Source organism: Heliangelus exortis, chromosome 1 (assembly GCF_036169615.1).
Source record: "Heliangelus exortis chromosome 1, bHelExo1.hap1, whole genome shotgun sequence".
NCBI classification, from domain to species: domain Eukaryota; kingdom Metazoa; phylum Chordata; class Aves; order Apodiformes; family Trochilidae; genus Heliangelus; species Heliangelus exortis.
The window spans coordinates 25,317,200-25,344,210 of NC_092422.1; the positions used below are offsets into that span (position 1 = coordinate 25,317,200).

The following is a 27,011-nucleotide window of genomic DNA, read 5'->3' on the forward strand; positions in this document are numbered from 1 at the left end:
TTTTTTGTGATAACAGTTTCACAAAGCCAGGTTGACTGTTCAGAAAGGTCTTAATTTAATGACTAGAGAACCAACAGTTCCATCATCTTCTCTATTTATTTATTTTATTTTTCTTAAAAAATTTATGATGAATGTAAATTCATTCTCCTTTTTGCCTGGTGCTCTCCTACTCCTGCACTTAAAAGAGAAACTATCGAGTCCATGTTTATCTTCACAATATAGACCATACAGATATAGATTGTAATAAAATGGTCACATTATGTGAATTTTATTTTAAAAAAAAACAAAACCAAAGAGAAGCAGAAAAAGATAAACACCTTCATTTTACAAATTTCAGTAAATGCTAAAGTACTAAAAATGAGATTAATCACAACTGACCAGGTGTTTTTCAAAGTCTATTAAAATCAACTCCCATGGCATCAGTGAATTACATTACAAAAATTGGGAAAATCGGAAAATAGCCTTCAGTCTTAGTACAATCATTAACAGCTGAGATATATCAAACTGGATATGGTCTGAGCTTAGCTGTCTCCTCATGGATCCCTGTATTTCTCTCCTGTTTTCCCTGTAGTTCCCTCCTGTATTTCCTTAACTGTACTTTTTTGCTGCATGAAAATGTTGAACACATGCCACCTTCTGTTCTTTTTAGCTATTGCACAATGCCAAGAAACTTCAAACCTCTGGAAACCTCCGTAAGATGCTCACAGATACAGGCAGGCACATCCCTATTAAACCACTCCAAACTGTCAAAATCTCTTTATTCACAGATTTTTATTTAGTTATGCTATGAGGACTCCAGTGTTACAGTAGACATGCTCACTGAAGGGTTTCCAGGGAAAGCAGAAATTACAGAATGACAGAATTGGTTTGGTTGGAAAAGACCTCTAAGATCACCAAGTCCAACCATTAACTTCTCACTGCCAAGTCCACCACTAAACCATGACCCTAAAATGTCTTCATGCCACACACAAACCCAGAGAGCAACAATTTTGACATTGTCACCTGGAGCTGTCACCTAGCAGAGGGCTGAAAGCTCTTCTGACTTTCTGGAGTCTCCATGTCAAGGATTTCCTCAGGTGAAGGCCAGCTCTGACCACTGATTCTGGAAGGTGCAGTGGGAAGAAGATTGTGTTTCATCTTCTTTCTGTTTAATCACTGCTCAGGATGAAGCTCTGTGTATCAGATCTTTTTTTTCCTTCGTATCCTCATTTCCTTCACCTCCAAAAGTACACCCACACCTATGCCCTTCCCTTTAGTGGTGCTCTGGAAAAATCTCCTTTCCTTTCACTGACTGGAATGCTGAAGAGCTCCTGCCAGGGCACATCCCCACTTGTAACCTAACACAAAAAACAGTGGCATGTTTTTTGCCACAAAACACAGCGCAAATCCTCAAAGTTTTGGTTTTATGTTTCATGGCTTTTAATCTGAGTTTTTATATTGATGATAATTCCTTCCCCCCCCTCCCCCCCCAAAAAAAAATAAAACCACTCACAAGAGGCATTTCTTAGGCCACACCATAGGTTTATCCCAGTAGTCTTTAGTCTTCTGTTATCCCAAGTAAAACACATCATTGGTGTGAGCAGTTTCCCCTTTACAGATTTTCCTACTCATATTTCCTCTTGCCATTTAAGGATTCACTGTTAGCTACACATAAACTTGGACTTTAGCAAGGCCTGGCCCTCCAAACTTCAAGGCATGAGAAATTATTTGTTTTCTCTGACCACCAATTAGCAGTGTGCTTCTTTCTAAGTAGCTGGAGCTGTAGTCAGGGGTCTTCTCTTCTCTTCACTGAGGATTTTGCAGTGGAAGACCATGTAGGTAAAAGACATTTTTATGTTAGGTGATTGGGATGAAGATTAGCACATGGAAGTACTAATATGTACTAATTAGAGTGTATATAGCCATGGAAATTGTTTGTGGGTCACCTGTGCAGGGAGATAAGAATGTGGTCAGGGTCCATCTGTCAGGACTGCAGAAAAGGGAGGAATGTTTTCCTTTATCTGGATTTTCATAAGGAGTGTTTTCCTAAGTTCATAGCTGCATTCTTCTGTACCTTACACACATTATCTTGCTTTTATAGGATCTTGGATGACTCTGTGTAGGGGATCCTGCCTGGCTGACTCCTTAGAGAGGGCACTTTCAGATATCTGAGTTGCAGATATGGTTATTTATGCCTTAAGAGCACTGTAAATAGAAGACAGCCTTTATTTCTACTGTAACCCCATTGGCAGGTCTGTCTGCAGACTGTAAAGAGAAACAAGTAGTAAGAGTAAAATAAATATCCTTAGGAGGTGTATTTTTTGATTTGTGTTCTTCTAACCTCAGACACACATGACAGAGGAGGCAAAGAGCCTCTCTGCCTATTCTTGAGTGCCAGAAAGGTGTTAGCATTTCTAAACAGTAGGATTTATATCACAGTACCTTAAGGTGCTTCAGTTCCTATTAGAAGTGAAGATAGCTCCCTGACTACCATGAGAAATGGGAGTTTAAAGATGATTTAAGGTAATCTTTCCACCTCCCTCACAGTCGTAAGTGGAATTTAGCTGGAACAGAGAACAGGGGCCCCACATTTTCAAGGCATCAGTTTTCCTAGATAAGCTCTGGACTCGTAGAGAGTGGGAAAAGAAGAGTGTGTTGCAGTAAATCAGAAAGTCCATAAGGCATGGAGTGGGGTCCTGATTGTAATAATCACTTTGGAAAGGATGGAAATGAGGTAAGGCTTGATCTTGGCAATAAACTGTGGTGGTCAGAACAATACATTTAATCTTGCCTCCCAAGTTCTTCTAATGCCCCGGGGTTGATGTAGCCAGGTGGAGCATTGTATTTCTGACTAGATCTGAGCTGTTCTGCCAACTGAGAATGCACTGACTTTATAAAACTTACCCCTAAAACATGGAGTGAATGGCACTGCTTTTGCTGTAGCATTTTTTTTGCAAAATGTCAGACTTGGTCAGTAGTTTAAAAAACTGGACAGGAGCCTGAATCTGGTTTAATCTGAATCTTCCAGTTCCTGACTGCTGCTGACTCCAGGAATCCAGCCTGGACTTTCCCAGGTGGTGATGTGAGCATTATTGAGAGAACGGGGAGAAAAACATGGTATCATTTTTCTGTATATTTGTATATATTCAATAATTTTACCTTTTTTTAAATCATTACTGTTTCATTAAAGCTGTGTAGTTTAGTTTCCAATCCATAAGTCTCTCTCCCTTATTCTCTCTCCTTTCTTTATCAGGAAGGGGAGGGGGATCAATAGAGAGCATCTCATTCAGTTCAGTGCTGGGCCAGTGTTAAACTGTGACACTGCTCCAACTTAACACCTCTCATATAGACCAGGTTGCTCAAAGCCTCATCCAACCTGGCCTTGAACACTTCCAGGGAGTGGGCAGCCACAGCTTCTCTCTTCCTAATATCCAGTCTAAACATAGTCTCCTAGAGTTTAAAACCATTTCCCCTTGTCCTATTGCTATACAATCTTATGAAAAGTCCCTCTCTAGCCTGCCTTTAGGTTCCCTTTGGGTATTTTAAGGCACCTATAAGGTGTCCTTGGAGTCTTCTCTTCTTCAGGCTGAACAATCAAAGCTCTTTCAGCCTCTCCTCACAGCAGAGGTGCTCCAGCACCTGGATCATCTTTGTGGCCTACCTCAAGCAGCTCGTACTGTGGCGAAACATCCATCTGCCTGTGAGCCTGGAGCTGGCTCCTCCTTACTCCTGTCAAGGGGGGGTTCCTCCTGCTCCAAAGTTCTTCATGAGCACTTGCTTTTGTGGTGGAGAGCAGAGCTGCCCACTGGATGGCACCAGGACTGCATACATATGGCTCCAGGAGGGTGCAGGCTGCCCTGCAGCATCCCTGAGTGTCCCAGCAGCAGGCTGAGCCATGCTTTGCAAACACACACAGCAGGACCCTGGAAGCAAAAGGCCACAGCAAGAGGAGTATGCAGATGTTGGGAGATTTAGCACATTTTAACTGCAGGACTCTGCATTTAAGTGTATTGGCCTCCCACAGGTGACTCAGATCAGAGATATTGATGCTGCCACAGTGAAGAAACGTTTTTTGGTATCTCTGCAGAAAGTGCACGCAGCAAACCTGTGGCAGATATTTTATAGAATAATGTACAAGTAAGTGCTGACAATGCTTTTCTCCACAGACACTGAATCTGGGCTTGCTGCCTGACTGTACATCTTAGTGTACTTACTGAAGCCAACAAGCTTTACTGAAGTCGTGAAAGAATGGGGAGGTATTTAGAACTTTAGCACTGAACTCTATTCCATTGTAATTCTTAATATTCTCTGATGACTGCTTGGTTATTTATTTGTCACTTCTCAAGCAGAAATGTAATAACCTGTAAAACTGAAGCCAGCCCCAAATTTACTTAAGAAACTGCTCCTGGTGGCAGCAAGGAATAAGAGCAGCCCAAGACTGAGGTGTTTGTGGTGAGTGCCCACCTAGGTACCCCGAGGCTGTGCATAACCTTGAGGAGCAGCCTTCCTCACAGCTTGGCTGGCAGAGGTCAGTGGGTTCTGGGTGTGGGATCCAAGCCCAGGAACTTCTACCTGAGGCTTAAAGTACCATGTCCAGCAGCTCTTTCACACCTGCTGTTTATTTTTTTCTACCTCAACAAAACAGCAAGGGCCAGTGTATGTAGGGGAAGAAAAGCTGAGCATTGCCCAGACATGAATGGGACCAGCAGCCAAAAATCTCTGTCCCACTACCCTGGAGTGGGAAAGCAGAGGTACAGACCCAGCCTTGACTGTCACATCAGGGCTGCAGGCTGGGCTGCTCTCAGAGGTGGCAGCAGGGACACTGTGGGGACCACAGGCTGAACCAGAACAATGCAGAGATGTTTTTAAACCACATCCTGTTATAATTGAAAAATCCCTCACTCAGGAGTCAAATAAAAATAAATGAATGGAAAGATTATCAAGGGCAGGTTCCTGCTCCTTTCAAGACGTGTTGGCTAAAGGAAAAGATTATTTTTCTATTGACATTTTTTCTGTACATTCAACATCTATAATCTGGGCAGGTTACATGTGACCCAAGTACCTTCAGCAAGGCCTTGGGGTCTTCCAGACAGTCTCCTTCTGAAGGCATCAATGTTCCCCTCTGCTCCTAAGCCACAGAGAGGGCAGATGGGTTTTCTGGTTTTGTATGATTTTGCTGGAGGGAGCTCTCTGCAAAACTGAGTTAATGAGAGGGAAAGTTCCTGCTACAAACCCTGTGTCCAGGCTGGGTAAGGTGCCTACCCCTGAGAGTACAGAGAGCACATTGTTCATCCAAACAGTTGCCTAAAAAGCTGATGGCTCAAAGGGTCAGTGCTCCATGGCTAAATTTATATAAAAAAAATAATACATTAGTATACATTACCTGAATAACTGTCCCACTAAGCTGCCACAAAAGTCATCCAGGTTTAATAGAGGAGTAAAGGGACAGCAGATGCTCTGCCTGTCCCCTGGGGAGATGCTGCAACACCTGACATTGAAACATGGTGTAAACAAAACCTTCCTCTTTACAACACAAACAAAACTCTCCTGACACTAATATAATGTCTCCTTACACCCTTCCTCTTTAAATTTCATCCTTGAACATTAAAACCAAGGGATGAAAATAAGTAGCACAGCTTCCCATCCACCAGTGGAGCTGACCTAAACTCCCTTGAGTGGGCTAAGGGTGGGAGCAGAGCTTTCTCCGAGAGAAAATTGGGAGAGGAAAAGCTTTCTTGTGTTTTATCCCCTTGTATCTCATCCCTCTCTGAGCTACTGAGTGAAGTGAGTGTTTTAAATTTAATTTTCAGATCAGGACAAGGAAAGCTGCCAGTGGCAGATAGGCACAAGGCTGTCTCATGTTAGACATGGTAAATGATGGGTTTTTTCTCCTTTTGTTTGTCATTGTATAATTTTGCAACTGGCTGAAAAATTAGAGTATCTCCATTTAACAAATCAGCAAATTAAAGGAATGAGGGTCAGTAACAATTATAATTCACTTTTCTAAATTTTGCCTGCATAAGAGGCTGATTTTTCTTGATTTTGTGATATGATCCCAAATCCACAGGACTGGATGTATAACTTATATTCTTATTCTTCTCACTAGTTAAAATTTAGCAGTTGCCACTGATATGTCCAAGGTTCATTTTGCTTTTTTTATGTTGTTTTTGCCTTTTGCTCACATGAAAAAGAGAATAAAATAATGCTCTGAAGAGACAATTATATCCATTATATTCCCAAAGAATGGAGAAGTTGGGAAAGATCAATATACTTGAAATATGTTCATTTTTGTAGGTAATGTGTATTTTTTACAGATAGCAGTGAGAAAAAAAATGGGTTGTCTTTTTTTTTTAATGTAGAACTTAAAGAAAAAAAAAAAAAAAAAAAAAAAAAAAAAAAAAAAAAAAAAAAAAGTATGAATTTGAGATTAAGATTCCAGACAGACTGTCAGGACGTCAGGATGTTTAGGTGCCATTGCAATACTCCACAGCCCCAGTGAGGTCCAGGCCAGGTCTTTTTCTTCCTCATTTCCAGAAATTCTTTCCTTTCACCTGGGTTAAGAGCCACTTGCATGCTCAGGTATCTCCTCCCCTCTTGGCCATGACCTGTTCAATGGCTTTTTCCTTCAGCAAGGCTATGGTTGACTTATTTAGTAAATTTGATCTATATTTCTTAAAAGTGCCAGAAGTTCTGAGATTCAGAAAAAGGTAATAAACAAAAAAAAACCAAACCAAAACCAAAACAAAACACAAGTGCATTATTACAGTAGGGTGAAATATTTGTCAGTAAAACAATGAAATGAAAAGAAATAAAGTATGGTATAAATTTACATTTTCAATTTAAATTTGTTTAACTTAGACCCATGCTTAATAGTCTGCATTTGAAAAAGGATTTAAAAATCTAATTTTCTGAAATGCCAGGAGTGAAATATCACCTTTTTTGTTTGTCACAATTCCCTGTCTCTCAGCCAAGAGAATAAATCTGCAGTGCTTATTTGTAGAATGTGCTTTGTGAAGCTGTCCTTTGTACCTTTCTGCCAGACAGAGGTGAAATAGTGCAGGAGGAAAGTGAAAGAAGATTTTGGATTTGTTAATATTTAGGTAGATTAGGGGGGGCAAAGCCTTTTGGAAGCACATCAAGCCAAAGAACAGAAGCTACTGCTGGTGCTCAAAACAATGTGAAAACCTACAAAGTTGAAATGAAGTTACTGAAAGGAGAGATAGCATTAATTCAGAGTAAATCAAGTCTACCTCCTTGAATTCAGGGTTCAGGAGTTCCTTCTTGCACATCCATCAGTCCCAGGCTGTGCTTGCCACAGGCAGTGCTGGACCCAGGATCAGCTGAAGGATCAATATCCTCACCAATCAATCACCTGCTGAAAAGGGGCTGATGAGTAAATAGGAAAGGACTTTGCCTTTAGAAAAAGGACAAGTGCACAGGTTATTTTAGGGTGAGTTTTCTGTGTTTGCTTTCATGCATTACCTTCAACCCAGACATTTTTTTTTTAATTTTTGTTAATGCATTATGTTGCATTTTAATGTGGCTTTGGATTATAAGCTTTTGCTCCATACAAGAAAACACAAGCCCAGCCAATCTGATGAATCTGTGATACTAGAAAACCTGAGCAACAACCATTTTATACAAACCCAGAGACAGACAAATGAAGCATTAGGAATTTTAACTCCAGTTAGATAAATGCTTACATACACACCTATGCTCTTTTGTTGGTGGGAGACATTGAAAAAAAATCCTATTTAATTATGGTTACTGGTTTATATTTTGGAAGTAACAAATATCTTTATTAAGAGTTAGAACACCTCCTTAAATTCAAGGTTATGAAAAATGGTTAAAATGGTTATGGAACTTACTGCTATGGAGAGCCATTATGAGTACACATATATTTAGACTTCGCAGGGAAACAAAAGTGTACAAATCCAATTAGAAACAAATGAAAGCAACAAATGGCTTTTGCACAGTCCCCTTTAAAAAGCCATCTGTGAAAATGCCTGACTGTGAGTTCAGACATGGCTATTTGCATAGCTGTACAAATAGATCTCAGTCCCCTGACAAATAAGCAGCTCAGACAATGAAAAGCCCTTCTCCCCTCTGACAAAAACTGGCACCACAGTGAGAGTATGGTGGGACCCCACAGTTCAAATCTGCCTCTCCTGTCACTTCAGGAATAGGAAATCCATGCTGGTTGTGCTGCAGTCTTCTGAGAGCTGCTGGCTTTTCAGCTGGGAGAACTCCTTGTGTGTTTCTCAGGGAAAGAGTATTGAGCTCACAGAGGTTGACTGGGGTTTTCCTAATTTTTTTATCTGTCTGCAGCAAAAATAAATGACCCAGTCATATACATTTCTTGTTCTGTTTTAGTGACTGAGGTTGCTCAGTGTCTGCATAAGCCCAGACCTTCAATGCAGGAGACTTCCACCTAGCCGTGGAACTGTCCCTGAGGCTGGCAGGAACCTTTGCATGCTCCACATCTACTGCATGCTCCACATCTACTGCTCTCAACTTACCCATTGTCTTCTCTTTGGTCATGCAAGACTGAGAAGTCTTCATTTTACCAGCTGCAAGTTTAACAAACCCATTCTGCTCCCCAGAGAGAGCATGAGCCCCAATCCCACGAGAACTTCCACAAAACCTTTGTCCTGAGATCTGCCTCATGGTGGAAGCCTCTACTCTTCCTCATCACTTAGCTTGGGTCTGGGAGGTCAGAGACCCTGAGGAAAATATGTGATTTTGGCATATAAATAATCAGTTTTGTCAGTGTATAACTAGAGGAGAGGGTGAGGAGGGAGGGCAGAGTGAAAATAACTCTGGTTTTAACAGTTTCCATTTCTGATTTCCTGTAAAGATCTCCCAAAGAACATGGACTTAGACTCTGAGCATCCATAGGTACCTTTCCTCACCTTCTCCTTCTGGACTGACAGCTGTAGTGAGAGTATGAAGGCAACCCACTTGGAAAAACTTGTGCCTACAGGAGGAAAAAATCAGCTTTTGCTGATGTTTGAATCTAGAAACATCCTTGATGCTTTTGCTGCTGCTACTTTCTGTGACCACCAATGGACAGAGAGTACTTGCCTTCCATCTACCACTCTGTGTAAAGTAATAAACTGGTTTGTCAGCACCTTACACCTTCTTCTCTTCCCCAGCCTCCTTGTCTTGAAGCAGCCCTTGCTGGAGCTGCTTATGTCTGAAGAACCAGGCATGGGATACCTTTTAGACAAGGGGTGAGATGGAGGTCTCTTCACCCTCCCAGCACAAATGACTGTGGGCAATGAGCCCTTGCTTTAGGTATGAATTCAGCTTGCAAATAATGGAGAGGTGATTTATGGCATCCACTGCTAATAATTAAAGACACGGACTTAAATGTGGTGCATTAAAGGGCAGTTTAACCCCAGAACTTTGAGCAGCCATGTGATAATTTCTGGGATTTGAACAGCCTTTAAATCAGATGGGCAACTTTCCATTCTCATGAGTCAACAAAATTCTACCTGAGAGACAGTGATCCAGTAAAGGCTTGAAAAAATGAGACCTGATGAGAGTTTTGGTTTGGTTTTTCATGTGTCTTTGATCAAAACTGGTTCCTGCACAAACAGTTATTCCTCAGATGTTGCTGTCCTGCCTCTTAAGACACTGTGTCTCTTTCCTGCAGTCTGGAATACCTTCATCTGGTGAGTCACCTAATGTGCTTGTGCTAAGATGAGACTAAATAACCTCTGGAAAAGCCCTTGGTTTTGACCATAAAGGAACACTGAGATGAGTAGCTCAGACAGACACATCCATTTTATTCCCATTTAAGTAAAAGTAGATTAATGCCTTCAAGCACTACAGGCAGAAAGGTCCCTTCCAACCCAAGCTATGCTACCATTCTAGGATTCTATCTAAACCAGAAGGAGCTTTCTCTCACCTCTGTGGGACTGCAGAGATGCCTGCAGTTAGGTAAGGGCATAGAGAAGGGACTCATCACTTGCACTTGTCCCTGTTTAGAAGTGCTTTACATCCACTCTTTTAGCCATTGCTTGGTTTTGGGATTGCCTCGGAGTATTTGTGAAAACTTCTCCTTGCACATGGTGTTTTGATGCTACCATGAAAATACTGAATCTGGAAAGAGAATAAAAGCATAATCAAATGTAAAACTGGGTCTTAGTCCAGAATGTCTCCACCGAGGCTCTTAGTTTGTGCATCACTAACATTCACATCTTTATTGGTTGCACGGTTTTGAAAGTTATTAATAAATAACCAGGACAGGTCATGTTCTTTGCTGCAATGTGCCATCAGCCCATTTCTCACAACGTCAAGGGCAGATTGACAGTGGCTGGTTTCTATTTTTGTTTTGCAGATGTTGTGGAGTTTTCCAATGGAAAGGCTGGTGTTTCTGATAACCTTTTCTTCCTTGTTGTCCAACACACAACAAGCACCATCGTAAGTACATTTTATTAATAATTCTTCTCTCCTAGAAAAGCCCTTGAAGGAGAAAGTAGGAATGCTACTTGTCTTAAAAGGGAATCAACAAAGCCGATTTCTCAGGCCACTGAAAATTTGTGTAACCTTAAATAGGTGAAAAGTAAAAAGCTTAAATCTACCCTTTGAAGGGGAAAGTTCTCTGTTCAGTAAAAAATAATTAAAAAGGTCCCTCTAAAGCCTGATGTTCATGCTGTCATTGCTGCTTGTTTTTCTTCAGTTTATGAGATTTACTGGATTGGAAAATCTCGGGAAAAAGTCACTCTCCTTTTTGCATTTGATTTATACATTGCAGAGAGCGAAGTCTTCATATTTGAGAGAGCTTCAGAATTTTTCTGTATTTATCCTCTGTTTTACTGAAGTTTTACATATGTTGATACTTTTAGTTGGAAAAAATTCCTGGGTTTAGGAAACAGATGTAATATTTTAAGAGGCATGTTAAAATTCCTTTAAAAATTACCTTTATCTGTCGGGCAGAGACACAGGAGAAGAACTCTGCAAGAAGTTTAAGCAACCTGTTTAAGAACAGGTTGGACAGGTCACAGAATAACTTGTTTTAGTGGAAGGCATCTCTTCCCATGGCAGGGTGGGCTGGAACTAGATAATCTTGAAGGTCCTTTCCGACACAAACTATTCTGTGATTCTATGATTTGATGATATTTGAGCAGGCAAGACAAAACCTTTCTCGTCTTCCATGTCAGCTCATCGTTGATGTTATCTCCAGTCCCCAAATACTTATTTCTAGTTTTTAGCCAGGTGCAGGCTCCTGTCTGCAGTCTCATGTGGACCTCCAGTATCCAGAAAAATCAGGCTACTTAGTGGCCAATCTGTTTCTGTGCTGTTTCAGGTATCTCATTACTGCCCCAAATGTGGTGCATTTGGGAACACATGAGACAATAACAGTGCAAGTCCATGGAGCACAGCACCCTCTGCAAGTTACTGCATACTTCAAAGATGAGACAAAAAATAAGGTCCTATCAGAGAAGACTGTCTTTAACCTTAACCAAAATAACAACTACCAAGAGATGAAAGCACTAATGGTGAGTCTATCATCATAGTGTTGTAAAGCTGGTGGCAGAAAATACACAGTCTATATGAGGAATATATTGGAACAGAGAAAACTCTGAATATTGGGAATAGATGGCAAAGCATCAATTCCTGTGAGAGCAGCATCCTATTTACCCAACCAGCTAATAAAACAGTGCCTGATATAATTTCAGTGGTGATTGTGAGTGCCCTTTTGTGCCCAACAGGAAAGCTCAAGATTTGGTCTCATGACAATGAAAGATCTCCTCATTGCTGTAGACTGGTGATGAAATTAAATGCAATTTAAATTTAAAAACAATTAAAATTTTATCATTCTTGTTCTGCACCACTTACACTATGACTGCATTAATGCCTGTAGCATTGCAGGAATTAATTATTAATTATTATTAATTATTACAAAACAGGAGAATCCTTTAAAAATGTAAAATATTTCAGACCAAAAATATACAAAAATATATATTTTTGCAAACCTATAAGCTTATTAATGCTTCTTTATATGCTGCTTTATACGTGATTTGATTCTGACATGATTCTTTGAAGTCTGGCAGCATTTAATTCAAGAGTACTAGTTTGGGTTATTTAGTTGTAAGACTCAGTTTAGCTCCCAACTTACTCCCAGAGCTAAAAGCACGATGTCTAGAAACATTATATTAACCTGCATGAGGTAAAGTTCTGATCTCATGGCCAAAATTTTAACAAGTGAAAGATCAGAGGATGCTACCACAGGTAGCAAATGACTTGGTAACAGGAATTTAAGTGTACATGCATGTAGATTAAGTCACTGGTTATTGCCACTGGATGGAAGAATGGGTATTTCTATGGTGGAAAATGGGTGATTATGTAGTATTTATGTATATTTATGTATATACTTACAAAGAAATATCTAGTAAGAAATACATATTTTAGTATCTTTTCTTGAAAGGTACTAATAAATTTACTTAAGTTTTTGAGCTGATTTTGGTCCTCAGCTGTCGTGGCTCTGAAGTTACTGCCTTCATAGCTGACACTGTGGGGTTTTTTTCTTCTTTCCTCTTCAGGTCAAGCCTCAGCATCAGGATCTGTTCAAGAAGGGTGAACAGCCATATGTTCTTCTGGTCACTGAAAGCAGGGACCTTTATGAGGAGACTGTTCAAAGCATTCGCATCCCCCTGTCTTCCAAGAAAGGCTACATTTTCATCCAGACAGATAAGCCTATCTATACACCAAGTTCCAAAGGTTAAAATACAAATGCTCTGCATTTCAGATGAAGAATATAGATCTTAAGGGCATGATTTGGGAAAAAGGAAAAAAAAAAAAGTAATAATAACTTGATCCTTCCTATGGTAAATCCTTCACATTTTACCTCAGCTATCTCTGTGCTTACCAGCCAGCCCAGGTTTTAATCCCACCTTCTGCAGCCAGGACTTGTGAAGGGTCTGCACTCTGCATTGTAACAACCCATCTGGAAATGACACCAGACTAAAAAAGCTGTTCTCTCTTCTGGCAGGAGCAAAACAAAACCTGCTCCTTTTTGTTCAAAAAGCTTAATGGTGACTTCTCTTTGGAAAAAAAAAACAAAACTGGGAGAAACCTGCAAAAACCTCCTCTTGCTTCTGTTTGCCAGAGGAGCACTAAGTATCCTTTACACTTTACCACCACAACTGTTTTGTTACTTACCAGTTTTATTTAGTAACAAGAGAAGGAAGCCAAAAAAGTTGAGCTTGGTTGCAGGCCTTGACTGCAGAAGGAACACAAAAGTGAGTGAAGCACCTGAAACAAATTCAAAAAAATACTCAAAGAGATATTGGATTGGTCATGTATCACATAAAGCCTAAAAAGGAATATTATTCTTTTTGTTAAATTTCTCAGGCTTCTTTTCATGAAAAGAAAGTATTTTATCCCTTTTATCACTTTCAATAACTACTATCTGGAAAGGCCAGAAATGAATATGTGAACACATTTTTTCTTCTGTCAAACAGTAAGATACAGGATCTTTATTCTGGACAATTCCATGAGGCCAGCAGATGAGACAGTCACAATTGCTGTGCTAGTAAGTATACAAAAAAAACCTGGTTATGAGCACTTCTTCAGCACAGGAACCAAGAAAAAAAATTCACAAAAAAATCCAAGACTAAACTATAGCTACGAGTGCTCTCCAGAAATCAGTATTTACACATTATGAGATAGCCCCTGGGAAGTTGTGGCTGCCCCCTCCCTGGAAGTGTTCAAGGCCAGGTTGGATGGGGCTTTGAGCAACCTGGTCTGGTGGGAGGTGTCCCCACTTGTGCAGGAGGGTTGGGACTGGATGATCTTCAAGTTCCCTTCCAACCCAAACTATTCTATGATTCTATAATTTTTGGCCAATATCAGAACCATGGAGTGACTTTTTATGTGAATATTAAAGTAGGAAAGTATGCAGAGCATTTTGTCTTCCTTAGGACTAGTATATGAGCTTTTGGATGTAGTATTTGTCATCCAGTGCATAATTTTATTTTTGCTTTCTCTCTCAACAGAATTCAAAAGGATTGGTGGTTAAAAAGTCAGACAGGAAAATAAAAACTGTGTTCAGTGAAAACTTTGAAATACCTGACATTGCTGAGTATGTTACTGCTGTTCCTTGTGCATTAAAACAGCTCATGTGTCAAGAATGTCTCTTGCAGCAACACTGTCTTCAAGCCCTTCTTTCTGCTCTGCTCCCCTGTCTTTTTTTTTTTTTTTTTTTAATTGCCTATTGCCTGCTTTGCCAATTTTTTAGAGCAGACAGATTTGCTCAGATCACACTTGGGAACATGGCAGAGCGAGGCAGCAGGGAACCCAGCACAGTTTCCCTGGAGCCAGGCCTGGAGCCTCCTGTCTTTTAGGGGTCTACACCACAGGTGGTCACCCCACATTCCCTCCTCTGACACTGGAGAGAAAGTCACACATTTAGGCAGCAATTCCACTGACCTGTTTGGGATGTTGATGTCAGGATGAGATGTACCCTGCCTCAGCACTTTGGTTTTCTCCATTGTCTGCAGAGGACCCTGAGGGGACTTCTGAGATGGAAATCCTCACAGTATAATGGCTAAAGTGAGGAGGAATAACCCCACCTCCAATTAGCAGGATCAAATTACCCAGATTCATTCCCTTTACCTGTTAAGTACTTAAGATTTTTAACCACTGCATTACCATTCAAAATTGTCTTACTCTCCATTGTAGCAGAGATTGGTTAATCCCCTTTTACATTTAAGCACCTCATCTTGGAGAGATGAGACCTGGATTTAACACTAATATGCTGCAATTAGCAACATTTATCCCAATAAGGAACAATTTAGCAAACTGCTTAAAAATCTCAACCATGAGACCATCCATACCTTCATGAAACAACTTCTGCAAGGCAAGGGCTCAGTTTGAAAAATCTAATTAATAACTTCTAATTCCAAGGAGTTAAGCTTCCACTTAATATTCAGTGTGTTCTTGCATGCTAGATAATCTGATTTTGACATTGCACTGAAACTATAGGAAAGGTACAATGACTTCTCATGTTTTTAGGGCTTTTCAAGGACAAGGTATCTTGCATGGGGTTTGTAAATATTTTATCTTTTAGTTCCTCATAAAGCCTTTTTGAGTGTTTCGTAGGACATCTGGAAATATATTGCTGGTTCCTCCTAGCAAAAAGAAACCCATTAATAAATTGGGATGAGATCAAAGCAAGCAAAATAATAGCATTTACTGATAATATATTAGCATGATGGAATACCAGAGTACTCCTAATTAACTCTTTTCTGCTGAATTTGAACTTTAGGCCTGGAACTTGGAAAATCAAAGCCTGGTTTCATCATTATGGAATGTCTAATGTTTCTGCTGAATTTGAAGTTAAAAATTATGGTAATAAATATTTAATTTGCATTATAAATCTATGAAATCATCACTATATGTTAAAAGTTTCCAGTAAAGATTAGAATGAAAAAAAAAGGTGCCTATTTTCTCTTAGTAGGATTCAGTCTGGAAGTTGGTTTAAGTTGTTGCTATATTTGGATATGCTTTCTTAAAGAAAAGTAAGTGCACTGAAGGAAAAGGAGAAATTTTGAAATTTAATAATTTGGAGTAAGAAATCATGTAATTTGTGTTGAAATTATGCATTCTTGTAAAATTTAGTGTGGGTTTTTGGGTCGTTTGCTTGTTTTTTCTTAAAGGCAAAAAGAGCCTCAGGATTACATGACAATTTCAGTTTAATAAAACTTATTGGTTATACCTTAGCTAGTGGATGTAACAGAATAGTGGAGACCACCACATCCTCTGCAAACACCAACATCCAGGAGCAAAATTTTCTGGCTATACCTACAGTAGCCAATATTTGGCTTTCTAGACCCAAATTGCAGAGTGACACAGCTGATGCTGAGGATCTCCTGTACACACTCAACCCACCTCAAGGTGGGTTTACTTCAGGCTGCTTCTAGACCAGGGCACTTAATGCCCATTAGCAGTTAATTATCTTCTGATTTATCTTCATGGTAAATAAATCAATTTTTACACTCCCAGACTGCTCTACTGTGTCTAGCAAAGCAGAATAAGGAAAAAAAAAAATCAGTTTTGCTTCAGAAGTGCACTGCTAATTCAAACTAAAACAGCCTCTCACTGCAGCTGCATCCTCCCAATGGGTGTTGCCACATGATAGGGGTTCAAGGTATGTTTGAAATTTTCATGTCATGACCTTTTGTCTTCTTTTTTTTTTTTTTCATGCAGAACTTCCATCTTTTGAAGTCAAACTCATCCCACTTCAGCCATACTACCACATCTGGAATGAAAACTTCGTGTTTGATATCGAGGCAAAGTAGGTGTGCTCACAGCAAGGGTGGCTTAGGTGGCTGATAAAGCAATAATGAACTTTGCAGCTTCTTCTTATTGGTCTTCTGTCTGCTGTCCTTGACCTCTGTGCCTTGACTGTGCCTTGATACCTCCTGTCCCCAGCAAACCTTGAGAGAGCAGACAGAACCCTCTGTCCTTCTCCTTTTGCTGGGATGAACTCTTTTAATCTTGGACACCTTCGATTTCTTTATTTGCTTCTAATGAATAATTAATTATTAGTTTTAATCATGATTACTTGATATTGTGATACAAAGTGGTGTCAGATAATTGGCTTTAATATACTAATCCTTTCTACAATATGTTATTGTAGCACTCAATTTTCAGTTTATGGACTGTGCAAATCCTTCATGCATACTTCCCTACTCATTAACATCATGGGGTTGACAACCCCCCAAAAATAGGGGGTTGCATAACTAGATACTTTTGTCTATTGGAAAAAGTCCTAGTGGTGCTACACAGGCCTGCCTGACTTTTATCAAAATCAACACAAGGAATTCCCAATAATTGAATTTATTTCTCTATTGAGCTGGCCATGCATGTAATGAACTGTTAGTTGGTGTATTGGCTGTTGTTTTCTGCACTTGTTAGTTATGGCAATTGAAGCAGTTTCCATAAGAAGTGCATCTCAGTTAGTTTCACAGGTATAGATGCTCCACAGGCTGCTCAGCAGGTCAATTGGAAAGAGGTTTTATTTAAACAAAAATAAGCTATTACAGAACTAAGAAGCAAGATTTTCACAAGCAAAAGCCAACATGGCTGTGACAGGTCTCAGGTAGAGAGAACTCTCCACTTGAAGAGTTCAGGACTGTTCTGCTCAGATGCCTATATGCCAGTATTTCACTTGCAATAGGTCCCTATGCTATACTAAACAAATAAATAAATCCATGGGAGAGACATGCAGTAAAGGGTGGCTGCTCTGCTTAATGCTGATACTAAAATTTCAGCAGGTATGATTTCCCTCTGGAGATCTTCAGAGGTACTAAATATTTCAGATTAGTACCCGAGATGATTCTCTGGCCTCATTTTAAATATTGCTCATACAAAAGAATTACCTGTTCATCCAAGCTAAATAGAAATGATGCCTCCACACGTTATTTTACCAGTGATATGCACCATATATTTGAAGCCCTCACTTTGTATATGGATCTTCCTGCTTGTAATGTCAGTGAGTGCATCTGTTTTTCTGGTTTCATGCTATTAGTCATAAGTGGGATTCCTACAGAGATCCCAATTTTATCTCAGCATAAAATGATTAGTCTGATTTATGCTTGCTTTTTATTAATGTCTTTTTTTAATTATTATCTCCTTTCTCTTCTTCCTTCCAAAGACATTTTTATGGGAAAGGGATTCAAGGGGCTGCATATGTGAGATTTGGCATAATTGATGACAGTGAGAAAAAAGTATTTCTTCCAGGCCTGGAACAACAGATATCAGTAAGTACTGAAGTTCAGTGGAACAATTCTGATTTAACTCATGTGAGCTGAATATTGTCAGAAATTATAGAAATAAAATTCCCTGTAAAACTGTAGTCATGCTATAAGCAACACTTTTTTAAATTTTAATTGCAGCAAACCAGTGAAGGGTTATCACATTTTTTTTTCCACTTTTGTTTTAGATTCAAAATGGAAAAGGAAGAGTTACTTTAAATACAACACTTCTGGAAGAGAAATTAAAAAAGAGCATTTTCACTCTGGAAGGGTTTCATTTATATGTTGCTGTTACCACTGTAGAAACTGCAAGTGAGTACCCTATGGCTTGGCTGGTAGATTAACAGAAATATTACATACAGTTTCTCTAGTGTAATGCTTCATGGGGGAAATTTTGTCCCACTGTTGGATCATGCTTTGTGCATGAGTTTTGTTCATCTGACCCCCTTCTGTGCACAAACTGACGTCAGGTGGGATCTGCTCATCTGAATACAGATGTCCAGCATCAGTTTAAATGCCCCGTGTAGTTCTCTGTGGTCTTCCACTGATGCTCCAGAAGTGCCCGTGTCTCCTGGAAGCACCCCCTAAGGGTCTGTCCCACATAAACCAGCCCTGTGGGAATATAGAAGACATCCTTGTCCATCTGAAGTGGCACTAGGCACTTGTATTAATACAAATTATTTGCTCTCCTTAAATAAAAAGTTATTAGTTGGGCTTGGTATCTGAAATTGCTTGGTACTTGAGCTGGCTAAGCTATCAGCCTAGGTCTACAGAGATGATCAGGGTACTGGAGCTTGTCTCTTATGAGTAAAGTCTGAGAGAGCTGAGGCTGGGGAGAGAAGACTGAGAGGGGATCTTATCAGTGCTTATAAACATCTGCAGGGCAAGTGTCAAGAGGATGGGGCCAGGCTCTGTTCAGTGGTGCCCAACGATGGGATGAGCAGCAACAGGCACAAACTGGAACACAAGAAGTTATATCTGAACATGAACCAAAACTTCTTTGAATCCTAAAATTAGATCAAATGCATTGCAGCTGTGCAGTTCTTTAGTACAGTCTGTGATAGGTACTTACATGCACTATTGCTGCAACTTTTATTGCAAGAGCCAAAGGGCTGAGAGCCCTCCCATTGCCACATATGTCCCATATGATGGGCATAAAAATCTTGTGATGTAGAGTTATCTTCACCATGCTGTGCATGCTGATTCTTTCCTCTGTGGGCTGATTGCCTCCACATTCTTGTACTTGCTGGTTTGGTATGACAGGGCAGAGCTGGGTTGGTTTCTAATACATCTCAACCTTTGAGTGTTAAAGTGGAAAATAAGAATGTGGAAAGTATGCATTTAGTTCAAAGCAAGCCATGCAACTGGTATTTTGGAAGTATTTATGGAAGTAGTATGTTTTTTAGCTAGAAGTTAACTAGAAGAATGAAGGGCTTAACTAGAAGAATCTTGAATGAGAAGCAGATGCTCAAGCTGCCTTGTAGATGCAAAGTTGCAGAAGATTAAACTAGGTAATACTAATACTCACCAACAGTCAAATATGGGAAAAAAAATCCCTTTGAGAAAATGAGAGGTTTATGCCACAAACCTTGCCTGCTGATGATTCTGAGTGATTTTTATGTAGGATTTCAATGTAGCCTTACCCCAGGAATAAAGCCCTGACAGCTCAGAAAGGGAGGGACACAGCCACAGCAGCTTCTGTGATGCCTGAAGTTGCAGGGACCTTGTTCCAATTGATGTGTTAGATGGGAATTTTTATGTTTTGAGTAACAAGCTGCTTTTTAAGTCTCCATGTCTGAGCTGTTGAGAGCACACATCTGCCAGTGCTGGAGCATTGCATGCATCCCACAGCCCTTCCACTGGCCTGGTTCTGGTTCTGCTTCCCACCTGCCTGCACCCATCTCTTCCTCTTCTCAGGACTGAAGCTCTTTAGTGAGGGTTCATATTTCTGTTTTCTTTACATACACTGCTAAAAATGCAATTAATCTTGAAAACAGAAGTGGTGGATGCTACAGTAATATGTAAGTACATAGTTATTCCTCCCTTAGCAACGTGCACTGTTTGATATTAACAGGTGGTGAGATGAGAGAAGAGGAACTCAGCAATGTGAAGTTTGTGAAATCTCCTTATGCTGTTGATCTGTCTAACACCAAGAAGTATTTTGTGCCTGGAGCCCCCTTCACTGTTGTGGTACGCAGTATCTAGCTGACTGGGTCCATTTGCCTCTGTAAAAAGGGATATACATATGTTCTGTTTGTAAAATCCTGACTTGATCCAATAGGAGCTCTGCAGGACAGAGACCTTCAGGAACAGGTCCAACATGGAGTTACTGTTTGTACATCTGGTTTGTCTCATTCCTGTACATACAGAGCCTGAGCAGGGAAGGTGTAGTCAGAATACACTGGTTTTCTGTTCTGGAAATCATCCGTGCACTGTTGCACTACAGTGTTCTATATAACATGTAGCAGCAGTTTCCTTACTTCCATAACAAAAGATTAGAATAATAATTTAGGTTAGACACTAGGGAGAAATTCTTTACTGTGAGGGTGGTGAGACACTGGCACAGGTTGCCCAGGGAGGTTGAGCCTGCTCCCTACCTGGAGATGTTCAAGACCAGGTTGGATGGGGCTTCGAGCAACCTGGTCTGAAGGGAGGTGTCCCTGCCCATGGCAGGGAGGTTGGAACTAGAGGATCTCCAAGGCCCCAGACCATTCTATGATTCTATTTTAATGTTGTATAAAATTAATCCCATATCAAATAAAATTCTGAAAATTAAACCACGATTTATTTTTTTTTCATTTCAATTTTAGAGTTCTTAAACCTCACAACTTCAACTTTTTCCAAAAGATTTCTGCAATGAGCCAAAGTTAGAAATTTATCTTCTAATAGTTGAAGAAAATATCTCTGGGATCAGATGAGATCTACTAGATGCTAAGTGAAAACCTGGGGCAGCTCTTAATCTGTGTTCACAGATTTTTATCTTAGCTGGAGTCCAGACTAAATCAATTGCTACCTCCTCACAAAACTCAAATTTTCAAACACTATTGTGCAGGGTTTTGTATTTCTACTCTGTTTATGGAAGTAATTTTGCACTGTTTGTAGGCATTTTCTAAACCCAGCCATTTCCTTGAAGTAACAGAAAAACATTTTTTTTCCCATAGGCAAGTGTCACTTTGACTGATGGGTCTCCTGCTGCCTTTATAGCTGTCACTGCTATGGTCACCTTGCCTGGAAAACCTCCGATGAAGAAGACTGCACTCTCTAATAAAAAGGGCTTAATCCCCTTTACATTTGACATTCCTGGAGATGCTGAAAATCTTCAAATAGTGGTAAAGAAAAAACAAACCTCCCTGTTTAAAAATATACCACTGATAAGAGCTCATAAGACAAATACAATCTTGAAGATTATCAGTGTTCATTAAACTAGCACAGAGGGTGGAATTCTTATACCACCTGCACAGCTTTGTCCAGGCTGTGTAAGATATTTTGGAGAGAAATTTCAGTTCCTCAGGGGTCTGAGGAATGTTGTGAATGAAGTGAAGGACACTCTTGTACATCAGAGCTTTGGGAATAAATGCTAGTAGTGGTTGGATGATAGTGGTACTTTTATTTTGTGGTTCAGATATGCATTTTCCTGGCATGAAGGATGAGAATGGGGCTGTAAGGAATATCCCCAAGAAATGTTACAGAAAATTATGAGAAGACAATAAAGGAAAAGGTCCTGAGCAATACATACAGTAGGTTGCATCTGAACACTAGAGGGTTCAATTATGAGTGCAATATAAAAAGAGGAGGAAAAATGTCATTTTTAGTCATTAATTCTGACTCAGAAAGAGTCAAGCCTGAAAATAGCAAATGCAAATACAGCAAGAGACAAACGAGGGTGAGAGAATCAAATAGTTAAAATACTATTCTTTTATTCCAGTTTCTGCTGATGAGGTGTCAGCAGTGACTTATGTCATATCCCAGCATTTTCTGAATAACCTGGCAAGATATGCATTAAGGGTGTCACTCTTTTTTGTCTCCTGAGGGATACTTTACTCACTCTGTCCTTTTCTTCTCCAACAGGTAAAGGCTAGAGAGGGTAAAGAAAAATTAGAATCACCTGAAACAAGTATCAGAGCTGAAAGATACCAGTCTGCTTCCCCGAGTTACCTTAGCATCAGCATCCCACACACTGTTGTGGCACCTGGAGATACCTTAAGCATCACTTTGAATGATATTCACCAGTCTGGCAGTGGAAAGATTGACTACTTCTATTATATGGTAAGCAGAATGGTAGCATAGCAGTAATTTCTCTTAGAAATTATACAACCCAGAACATCTATCTGGTTACTAGTACCAGGGGAAACCAAAGGGATACAAGAAAGGGTAACTGAGATGATCACTGTCCTCACACACCTGAGCTACCAAGAGATGCTGAGGGAACTGGGCTTGTTGGGTTTGGTGAAGAGGCTAAGAATGAGTTAACAGCAATTTAAAGTTACCTGAAGATGTGTTGCAGACATATGGAGATGAACTGTCTTAGGTGGCGCCATGCAATATAACAGGAGACAAATGCTACAAATTATTGCCTGGAAGGTTCCTTTTGGAAAAGTTTTTTTCACTAGTGGTGAATGCAACACTGTAAGAGGTTCTCCAGAGGGGTCAGGGAGTTGCCATCCTCAGAAGCATTTACCACTCAACTAGAAAAAGCCCCATCTGACCTGATCTGATCTGATCTGATCTGATGCTGGTGATATCTCATTGCTGACCAGGCAGCTGGACTAGAGATCTCCATAGGCCCCTTTCAGAAACTATTTTGATTATTCTGTTATTTTTATATATTTGCTTATATTTTTGTGTATGTAAAACATAAATCTTTGTAAATTTTTCTTCAGAAGAAGGACACAGGAGTACAAATTTTAGTATGTAGCCTATAATACAATTCAGAGTGAGAATTTAAGTGGATATTTATGAAAAATACTAAACTGACAGCCTTGAAATCTGAAATACTAGACAGATTTCTATGATGCCTATGACAATTTACTTGCGTATCTTCCTCTTTCCCATTCCTTCCAGTCAGAATTCTTTCTTCATAATAAGCCAATATTTTTATTGGCCTGATTCACATAAATACCTTCTTCTCAGCTATTATAGAACTGCCCACCTACTTGTGGGCAGATCACACATATACATTGCTGCCCTTAGAAAACCTAATTGGGCTTTAGGGGACCTTTAATACTTCAGAAAATGCCTTTTGTAGTTAACTATGGATTATTTCATGAATAAATAACACATGATTCTTCTGTTAGTGGAGGTCCATATTGCCTCCACCCGATTTTATTTATGATGTTGTGTCCAACAAATATGGTCTCAAGGCATTTGCTGCTATGGCCCTATAGAGCATCCTGAAATTAGGTCTAAAAAACAGTTCTGTAGATGGAAAATCCAGGAAAAAATCCTGCTCAGCCTGGGACCAGGAATGCAAAGTATTTATTTTGTTGAAGGAGACAGATGTGCTCATTAATACATTCCAGAGGTGAATCTGTTGAATGACAGATACGTTTAAATCTCCTCCTTCTCTTCATCCTAATTTCCCTTGGCAGTTTAAATTTCCCAGTATGATAAGCACCACGAGCACCTGTTCCCATTTATTTTTAATAAGACTTACATATATTGGAATAATTGTATCCTTACGAGTTAAATTTGGGGTTTGGAGTTTATTTTCATTGAATGACATAACATAGGGTTGTACTTCTGAAATCTGTGAAGGGCTGGGTTGGTGGGAGACACTGCTGGACCTCAGTGGTGATGCTGTCTGCCAAACTTTGGTCACCTAAATGAAGGCAGTGACAATTTAGGACTAGGATTTGTTTTGGGTTGTTGTTGTTTGGGGTTTTTTTTTGTGTTTTTTCTGCCTGAAGCCCATATATGATGTGCTTAGGAAAGCTGCATGCATATTGCTCAGGGAAGAGCAGTATCCAGCCAGCCAGCGTGTCTGTTTTCTACTCCTCTGACAATCCATGGATAATTACATGGGAACAAAGGAGTTAAAAAATGCAAGATGGGCTGAAATCCACTAAAGACCAGTATGTGATACTTTATCCTGAAAAATACTTTTTGAGTGAACCTCCTCCTACAACCTCCCCAGGTCACCTGAAAGATTCAATAGAGATGACAGATTAAATAAAATTTACCCTGTCCAGGAGGTGGTGGTCTCTTATTGTAGAAGGCAACAATAAGACTGCAAACTGGTATCTCATTTTCAAGCTGTAAGACTGGGTGGAGGGAGGTACATTTGGGTTCAAACTTGGGCCACAGGATGAGTACATCAGAGGTTTATCACCATTATCCTGTGTTAGAGGCACTGTGTGCTGATCTCTTCCAAACCATTGGTATGCAGATTATGAATTAAAACTATTAGGTGACATTAGAAGAGGACAAAATTTAAATAGGCCTCTGAAAATTCTATAAATGTACGTAAAATTATGCAACATAGGGCCCATATACACTCAAAATACTTGATTTCTGTTTGTTGTTTCTTCTTTGCAGGTTGTGACAAGGGGACAAACTGAGCTTTTGGGAAGGGTTCCCTCCTCAAATAAAATCATAAACCTCAGAATCACCCACAGGATGGTGCCTGCCTTTCGGTTTTTAGCTTACTACTTCATTGCAAACGAGGGCCGGGAAGAGATTGTTGCTGATTCTGCATGGGTAGATGTCATGGATGTCTGTGAAGGAAAGGTACTTTCCAAGAAAGTGGCTTCTTTATTCTATTCTATAATAAAAACAAAAACATGGGGTATGAGCAGAGCAAGTGTAGGCCTGGGGTTAAAAAGTGAAAGACATGGTGGAAATTTTGATTTTTATTGAAAGAGAGTCATCAGGATTCTGTCTAACAGCTCAGGAAGGCTCCCAGGAGTGACAGCAGAGATAGCTTTCTTCCATAGGACAGATTGTGCCAGAAAGAGATGAAAAATATAGTTTCATACTAATAAATCCTCCTCTGCATCTGTCTATGTAGTGGAAAAACACAAGGAACCACCCATAGAGTTGTTGACAGATAGACAGTATTTTTGTTTCTGTAGTGAGGTTCATCAAATGAAAATGAAGTAATTTACTAGGAAATTAAAAAAAAAAAAGGAATTTGAAGTAATTTTCAAGCTCTTCTGTTTCTGATATTTTGTAGCATTTCAAAAGCACATAAAAAAATACATAACAGTTTACATTAGGAAAGTCTCAGCCATCTTAGATAGAAAAGGACTCCCTAGCCTCTGACAATCACAGCTCAGAGTGTTCCTAGCCCAAAGAGTCTTCCCTTTTTATTAACAAGTGTGACTTTTTTATCTCCATCTTTTCTATTTAGATTAAAGTGAGAACAGAACAAGAGGTGTATGAACCAACAGAGAACATCAATTTAATGATTGAAACAGACCATGCAGGAACAGTTGCCTTAGCTGTGGTTGATAAAGCAGTTTCTATTCTGAACAAGAAAAATAAGCTTACAGACAAAAAAGTAAGATATCTTTCAGAAGAAAATACCATATTTATTACTCAAGCAAAATTTTCTATGACTACTGAAAGCATCAAAATTGAATTAATGGCTATTAATTGCTAATCAGAGCTTTGCTAAACTTTGAACTGCTCTTGGTTTTGCAATTTAGGATCTATTTAAGATGAATGAGATATTTAAGATGAGGTTTTCCATACTACAGCAAACAACCTTGTAAATTTAAAAGCATTACTCAAAAGCATTCTCCAACTAAAACACCGCTCAGCTTTAATCTCAGTTTTCAAATGTAGCTCATACCAATAGTATGTCTTGCTTCTGTGAATCAAAGGCTACAATGTTGGGTTTTTTAATACACATTTAAAAAAAAAACATTACTTTTTGCAAGCATATTCAGTCCATCTATGCTATTTTATTTGGCAGGTATTTAGTGCTATGAATTCATATGATCTCGGGTGTTCTGCAGGTGGTGGTGCAGATAATGTCCAAGTTTTTACTGATGTTGGTCTGGCCTTCTTATCAAATACAGTTAAATCAAATATTCAGGAAGGTAAGTTTAATCTGACTTTTTTTAGATGTTTATTCAAGACCATTATAGAGCTGGGTAGGCTGATTGCTTAAAAATTAGGAACATATTGTCACGATGTTGTAAGAACTTCTTTGCCTATCAATTTTTCTTTTTCACTGGGTGCTGGCAGCTCAGATATCCCAGAGCCTTGGTTGGTGGTCCTTTGGTGCCCAGCTCTGAAAGATCAGGCTGGTGTTGTCACAGTTTGATGACCAAGCTCTTCTGTTCTGCTTTCCCAGGCTATAAATGCCACCAGGGTACCAGAAGGCAGAAGAGATCTTTGGATTTTCAGAAGGAACTGTCAGGAATTGGTATGTCTGCCCAACCAGGTGGCCTGAAAGGTTTAGCAAGGGGAGGCAAAGGGATCTGGCTGAGATTCAGGTGTCAAGAAGTGATGAGATAGTAAAGGATACTGAGATACTCATAGTCTCAGTTCTTACATTAAGTGACATAAGGGTGCACAAGTATGCTGTGCCCTGTGACCTGATGCATCATCTATCAAAACATCCCAAACAACAAAACCAGAGTGGTCCAGTTACAAATGGAAACAAATTCACCAGTTTATAACCCCAAATGTGAAGTGCTTCTGCTAGATATGATGTCATGGAAGCACCAGTGGCTTTGAAGTTTTTCAGCATTTATTTGTGTGTCCAGAAAATGTTTTATAGGTACTACTTTTTTTCTCAACATTCTGTTTTGAAGTTTTGCCACCTTCGGTACTCTGTGCTTCAGTTAATAGAACAGCTAGTATATCTGATCTTTTTTTTTTTTTTTTAAATTAGTCTGAATTTAAAAAACCGAAAGGTTTTCTTTTAGACCTATTTACACAAATTGATATTTCCTTGCCATAAGGCATGACACAATCTTCCTTATTTTAAATCCTTCCTTTTTTAAATTGGTCTCTTTATTTAAGACTGAGAACACTACCATGACTATCAAGATATATGACATCAGTGTGCCAAGGAGGGGGTTTTAATTCACCACCTGGATTTGAAGGGAAGGTTTAGAATAAAATATTTAGGATGCCGTAGGGCTCATGCTTTCCTTCTGTGCTTGTGGACTATTTTTAGGATGCAGAACAGGCCCCTGGCTGAAGGTAGGCTGTTGCAATAACAATTACCATTAACTGCAAAGAATAACAAGAGTTAGCTCAGTTAACGCCTTTACACTTATTGCTACTTCCCCAGCACTAATTCTGATTCTT

At 39.6% G+C, this 27,011-nt stretch overlaps 1 protein-coding gene and 1 long non-coding RNA gene across 4 annotated transcripts in view; one reads left to right on the forward strand and one right to left on the reverse strand.

Annotated features, from left to right (window-relative positions):
* Window positions 1-6,316: 6,316 nt before the first annotated feature.
* On the reverse strand, window positions 6,317-7,332 carry LOC139791805 (uncharacterized). The gene is made up of 2 exons (XR_011724025.1): window positions 7,169-7,332; window positions 6,317-6,669 (listed from the first exon to the last, which is right to left on the reverse strand). It is a non-coding gene; the product is annotated as an uncharacterized lncRNA (long non-coding RNA).
* A 2,908-nt stretch (window positions 7,333-10,240) lies between these two features.
* The window catches only part of LOC139793452 (complement C4-A-like), a 51,550-nt gene continuing 34,779 nt past the window's right edge, over window positions 10,241-27,011 (forward strand). The window contains exons 1-16 of one of the 3 annotated variants that reach the window (XM_071738171.1): window positions 10,241-10,407; window positions 11,294-11,486; window positions 12,531-12,708; window positions 13,452-13,522; window positions 13,986-14,071; window positions 15,257-15,339; window positions 16,198-16,285; window positions 17,648-17,753; window positions 17,936-18,059; window positions 19,822-19,937; window positions 20,909-21,076; window positions 21,816-22,013; window positions 24,282-24,473; window positions 25,096-25,245; window positions 25,663-25,789; window positions 26,047-26,118. In XM_071738171.1, coding sequence (XP_071594272.1) covers window positions 10,325-10,407; window positions 11,294-11,486; window positions 12,531-12,708; window positions 13,452-13,522; window positions 13,986-14,071; window positions 15,257-15,339; window positions 16,198-16,285; window positions 17,648-17,753; window positions 17,936-18,059; window positions 19,822-19,937; window positions 20,909-21,076; window positions 21,816-22,013; window positions 24,282-24,473; window positions 25,096-25,245; window positions 25,663-25,789; window positions 26,047-26,118 — 2,035 coding nt within the window. In that variant the 5' untranslated portion in view covers window positions 10,241-10,324. The remainder of the gene's footprint in view (window positions 10,408-11,293; window positions 11,487-12,530; window positions 12,709-13,451; window positions 13,523-13,985; window positions 14,072-15,256; window positions 15,340-16,197; window positions 16,286-17,647; window positions 17,754-17,935; window positions 18,060-19,821; window positions 19,938-20,908; window positions 21,077-21,815; window positions 22,014-24,281; window positions 24,474-25,095; window positions 25,246-25,662; window positions 25,790-26,046; window positions 26,119-27,011) is intronic. The other 2 variants (XM_071738190.1, XM_071738180.1) reach the window with 2 other exon arrangements.